Consider the following 5,854-nt stretch of genomic DNA (forward strand, 5'->3'; position numbering starts at 1 on the left):
AGTCTTGAATCAATACATTCATTTGCTATGAGAACGGAGTCCAAGATCTGTCGCCCTTTGACAAAAGCATTCTGATATTTAGAAACCACTTTTCCCAGCGCCTCCTTTAATCTATTAGCCAAAACCTTTGCAATAATCTTATACACCCCACTTACTAGACTGATAGCTCGAAAGTCCTTAATGTCTGTCGCTCCTGGTTTTTCTGGGATCAGCACAATAAATGTAGTATTAGAGCTTTTCAAGAATCTGCCACACTGGAAAAAGTAAGCAAAAACATCCACAATGTCCGAACGTATCACCTCCCAACAAGCCTTGTAGAATGCGAAGGAAAATCCGTCCGGTCCTGGGGCCTTGTCATCATTCATACTGAACACCACCTCCCTAATCTCGTCCTCCCCAAATGGTCTTTCTAACCAACTGACATCCTCCTCAGAAATAGTGGAAAACTCTAGCCCCTCAAGCTCTAGCCTCCAATCAAACTGCTCCTTATAAAGGTTTTGGTAGAAACTCACCATTTGGATACCAATATCCTGTGGGTCCTCAAAAGTTACGCCATCCACCTCCAGCATAGAGAGACAATTATTGCGCCTGTTGGAATTGGCCACCCTATGGAAAAACTGTGTACACTTATCTCCCTCTCTTAACCACTTGACCCTAGATTTCTGGCACCAAGAAATCTCCTCCATCTCCACCAACCTCTCCAGGTCACCCCTTAATTCTTGACGTCGCTCCCTCTCGTCCCCTCCCAATCCTCGACTTTCCTCCTTCCTATCCAATTTCTCTATTTCTAAGGTGCATTGATTTTTACGCCAGTTAACATCCCCCACCTCCTCCTCATTCTACCTTTTGAGGTATCATTTTAAAGCCTTTAATTTCTGGTCCAACACATAACTGGGGGACCTCCTGAACTTGTAAGAGGCCCACCAAGTCCGTACTCGCTCCCCAAAACCATCCACTTTAAGCCACATTTTTTCAAGCCTAAAAGACCTCCCGCTATATCCCACATCCCCAGATAATGAAATTGGGAAATGATCTGAGTATACCCTCCCTAGTCTCCTCTGAGCGACATCCGGGTATTTAGCCTCCCACTCCACACTAATCAAGAACCGATCTATTCTAGAATGAACAGGTAGCTCTCGATTAGATGATCAAGTAAAATCTCCCCCATCAAAGGCATATCTACCAACATATTCTCCCTGATAAAATCTGAAAAGTCCTCCATAGCCCCTGTTAGTCTCACGCCGCTAGACCTTTTAGTAGGAAAGCGGACCACATTAAAATCACCCCCTATGCACGTTGGGAGGTTCCACCAAACCATCATACCTGCCAATTCATCCCACAATCCGCCTCTACTTTCATCAACATTAGGCCCATAAACTCCTATGATCATCCAACGAAATCTATTCCCAATATTTGTAAATGAAAGGGATAGGGAAAAAAGCCCTTCACTAACCTCCTCCAATTGAAAGACTCTAGTATCCCACACAATAAGCACCACTCCTGAAGCCCCCACTGACCCCACAAATTGATACCCAATATGTTGTCCCTCCCATAAGCTACTAACAACAGCCCTCGAAACAGTCTCCAACTTTGTCTCCTATAAGCAAACAATGTCAGCCTTCCAACCCCTTAAGAGATTTCGAACACCTAACCTTTTACCAGCTTCATTGAGCCAATGAAGCCCCCTCACATTCCAGCAAACAATTTTTGGGATCATCTTGACACACTTTCATCCCTCCCCATCAATCCTCTTCTTGACTCACCACTCCTTATGTCATAATTAACCGAGCATTCAAGCCTTTTAAGTTCACGGTCACCCTTTCTTCTTGTCTTACCTCCTCGTGTATCCATCCCTTGTCCCTTACTCGCCTCCAACTCCTCAAATAGTTGCAAGAGCTTACGTTCATACCCATCACAGGACACCCCCGCCATTTTGCTAAGTCCATTTTTTGAAGAGCCCAGCTCGATGGTGGTGGTCTAAAGTCAAGCTCACTCATTTCCACTATCTCCCCAGAGGAAAGCTGATCATATTGTAAGTCCTCTTCTTCCACCCAACCTACATCCCTATTTATATCCTCCTTTTTGGCGCCCTCCACCCAAACAACTAGCGCTTTATCATTCCCCGATTCTCCCTCATTTATAGACTTAGAGTATCTCCTCCAGTAAGTATTCGTGACCATCTTTGCCAAACCTGTTGCCCCTTGTTGTTTCTTAATTGCCACATCCAGTCTCTCCGACTCCAAATTCATCAAACGCGGTTCCCCTTCCTTGTCCCTTACTTCCACCTCTGCCCCTCTACTTTGTACTTGAGCCTCGCCACTTGGCTCAACCATCACCTCTGTAGTGTTAGCCCTCTTCGATTTCAACCCTTAGACACCTCATTAGCTACTACATTTCCGTTTGCTGTATAGTCTTCTGGGCCCACTCCACACGCAGGACAATACTTCTGCTTATAACCCATTATCTTCCCGCTATCCAATAACCTCATAGTTCATCCAATTCCCCTTTCAGTGCCTTTATATGTGCCCTTATGTCAGCATAGTTTGCAGAAATATCATACGTTCGTTCAATAGTCTTATTGCTGTCCTTATGTGCCGTTAAATGGCCTTCCTTGTTTGGTCCCCAGATTCGTGGAACACTTCTCTCATTTACCGGTTTATCCTTCTGTGTCCGTACTCATTGATCAGCATTCTGAGAGGCCTGTGCCGTATCTGCAGCATAGGCCATCCCTTGCAGGCTCTGATCTTCCACTACTGGATGCTTGGCCTTATCTTCGACAACAAATGATTCTATAACTGCTTGAAACACGCGAGAGATCGCTGCCCATCCCTCTCCATTACGCCCTTCAGGTACCATCACTACACCCTGTCGCCGTCCTCCCCATTCTGCGCTATTATGAGATATCTTCCACGATTGTTAGTACATCGTTGTGCCAAATACGCTCAGGGGGTCTCATTAAATTTTGCTACAAAATCCTTCGACACACTAGCCATCCTCAGCTTATCCATCATATTAACCATTCACATAGTTCCAAATCTTCCCATGAGAATAGCACTGGAGATCTTAGCTCCCCATTCTGATATCTTAACCATGCCTGAATCAGTGACAGACACAACAAATTGTTTTGCCTCAATTTTGAAACTGGAGCTGAAGACCAACATGCCATTAGGAACTCTCTGTCTCCCTAGATTTCGTGCAACCGAAGCATCATACGAAGAAACAGGATGGTTATTTGTCTCTGGAGAATTCTGCACGATCTGACGCGCCACGCGCCGGCAAGCGCGTGCTAAGATCGGCGAGTCCACTGCGCTGCCTCTCCCCCGTGGTCGGAATGCCCTGACCAAGTCTCCTGTCAGGCGCATCGGTCGGAATTCTGGCCGGATCTTGAGCCATCTAGGCTCGAATCCCCGACCGATTTCTGCCTGTGATCACTCGCCAACCGCCCAAGTCGCCGTCGCCTGTTCAGAGGTGGCTGGGTCGTCGGCCAAAACAGCAGATCGGGCGACGATGCTGGGGTTTACACCCAGGGCCGTCGCTTGCGATTGTGGCTCGTTTTGTGGAGTGAGGCCGATTTTGTCGGGTCAACTGGGCGCTTGCGATGTGGCCGGTATGGTGGATTTGGATATTCGGGAGGGATGCTCCATCCCACAGGAGCGAGTTCTTCAACTTGGTGATTTCCTCAATAAGTTCTCAATCCAATGAAAAGAACCTTACACATACTTAAGTGGGGTTGTTACATGGATTCTCTTCTTCGGCTCTACTTTATCAGAGGTCAACACAAAAGTTACACCATAAATGTTCATATCCTTTGTCATTCCTCATTCTGTGTGATTTTAGGTCAATATCTTCCTCGTTTCCTCTCCTAACTGATGCATTTGGCAGCCTTTGTTGAACATCATTAAATCATCCCTATCAATTCCCCCGCCATTTCTCCTCAATGAGTGCAACTTTATCCAACTCTATTCTTATTCTTATCTCCTTGTGTTTTACCAAAAAATCTTCTGAACATTCTTGTCTCAACTACACTTGATGCACACGGACACTGTTTCTTAACAACGCCAGAAATAATCTGAACTAGAAGGTATGACTAGTCAGTGAAATCATTCCTCTAAGTGATGCAAAGTGGATAAAAAGGGTGCTTGGTCCTTCACATATGAGGTGTAAGTCAACAAAATGAGAGGCATCATAATCTGGCTTTGCCACTGCCAAAACAGCCACAACAGAGAAAAATGTGCTTTAACCTTTTCTCTTAAATTCTTCCTTCATTAAAGACCAAGATGACAACTAAAGCTTGGTAAACTAATGACCTTTGAAAGGGTACAACCTAAATTTTTTCTGTTAGGGCAAACCAAGCATTCAGTCAAGTTAGACTGTATATATTGAATGGAAGAAAATAGTCTGCTCAAGCTATATTTGTCAACTCACATTTTCGGAAAACAATATGTGGTTCTAAAATTTATTTTTCATATTTTGGGGACCAATGTATAGTCCTAAAATTCCATTACTAAAATAAATGAATTTCAGTCTCAAATTACTAGAGAAACTTGATCCTAGATGTCCTTACCCACAGAGGCAATCTCTGCTACAAACCCCGGATGATCCAGCCGATGAGCTGCATGAACAAAAGATGCCATCATCCTCCTGGCGCCTTTTAACCTTCTTCTCAAGATATACATCTTGAAGTTGTTAAGATCAACAAAAAATGAAAAGGCAGGGGAGATGGGAGTCATATAGACCAAAACAGAGTTGCAAAAAATGGAATAAATTAACAGTGGATATATTGATTTGGAAAGGGGTTACCAAATGGGAATTAAAGATTTTAAGGATACTGCGCCTGATAAAGGAGTAGGGTGTAGGTTTCCATTTATGTAACCATTCAGGAAGTTCAAAGTCAACTGGACTTCCAATCTCCTCCACCAATTTATCAAATACTTGCAAAATAGCACTGCGCCCATAATACTGGTAACATATACAAAATGCAAATACAACATAAAGGCCAAGAAATTAGACTTTAAATGCATAAATCAGAACATTTACACAGATAATCTCCACAAAATCAAGGCATAAAAGAGAATAATTGGAGGAAAGGGTCTTGTAAGATTGAAAACTGATCCAAGTAAAATTCAATCATGAAACCATGATTCAATCATCTGATTGTAAAAGCAGAGTCACAAAATCGAAATAGAAAGAAAACAAAAAAGATAGCGCATAAAAAACTCCAACGGTAAAACCAATTATGATAAAACAAAGGATATAGAGCTTATGACCAACAAATACGCATACTAAGATCGAGCTGTTTGAAATAATTGAAATACATAGTAAGATAATCAATAATTATGTAATTTTCCTAATTATGATTGCAGTTTTTATAAGACTATTTGAACGGGCAGATTCCATTTTCGGTACCTATAATTCAATCTTATTCAATCAGGTAAATGTAGGGTAACTTAGTATAATTCCGTTTAGCAGTCAATGATGCCTTTCATTTATTTTATTGAAATTACAATTCATTTCCACAACTAAAGGTTGACTGTAGTAACCATCATTCATTAACTGCCATGTCATCGATTATCATCAGTGGAATTGGACAAAGTTATCTTAATTGAAATCAAATTAAAGTGCAACCGATTGAACAAAATTGAAGTACAATTGCATGATTGACACTAGAGTGAAGTATTGTTACCGTGACGGAATTTACCTACTTTAACTTACTTCAAAATAATGACACTGTATCTATGGGGATTTTCAGGCTTTCCCATCCCACTCATAATAACCAGAACAAGAGGCTTTTCTTTTAATTGGCTTCACACGTAATTTTCTCTTTAGACTACGTTTATAAGCCTCATATATGTCC

The 5,854-nt window shown here is 42.3% G+C and overlaps 1 protein-coding gene across 1 annotated transcript in view; it reads right to left on the reverse strand.

Annotated features, from left to right (window-relative positions):
• LOC111386112 (histone-lysine N-methyltransferase ASHH3-like) overlaps positions 1–5,839 on the reverse strand; it is a 16,503-nt gene extending 10,664 nt beyond the window's left edge. The window contains exons 1-2 of the mRNA XM_023010545.1: positions 4,830–5,839; positions 4,565–4,676 (exon numbers count right to left, since the gene is read on the reverse strand). Coding sequence (XP_022866313.1) covers positions 4,565–4,676; positions 4,830–5,021 — 304 coding nt within the window. The 5' untranslated portion in view covers positions 5,022–5,839. The remainder of the gene's footprint in view (positions 1–4,564; positions 4,677–4,829) is intronic.
• Between the last annotated feature and the right edge of the window lie 15 nt (positions 5,840–5,854).

The sequence above is a fragment of the Olea europaea genome, unplaced genomic scaffold (assembly GCF_002742605.1).
Source record: "Olea europaea var. sylvestris unplaced genomic scaffold, O_europaea_v1 scaffold3427, whole genome shotgun sequence".
In the NCBI taxonomy this organism is placed as follows: Eukaryota; Viridiplantae; Streptophyta; class Magnoliopsida; order Lamiales; family Oleaceae; genus Olea; species Olea europaea.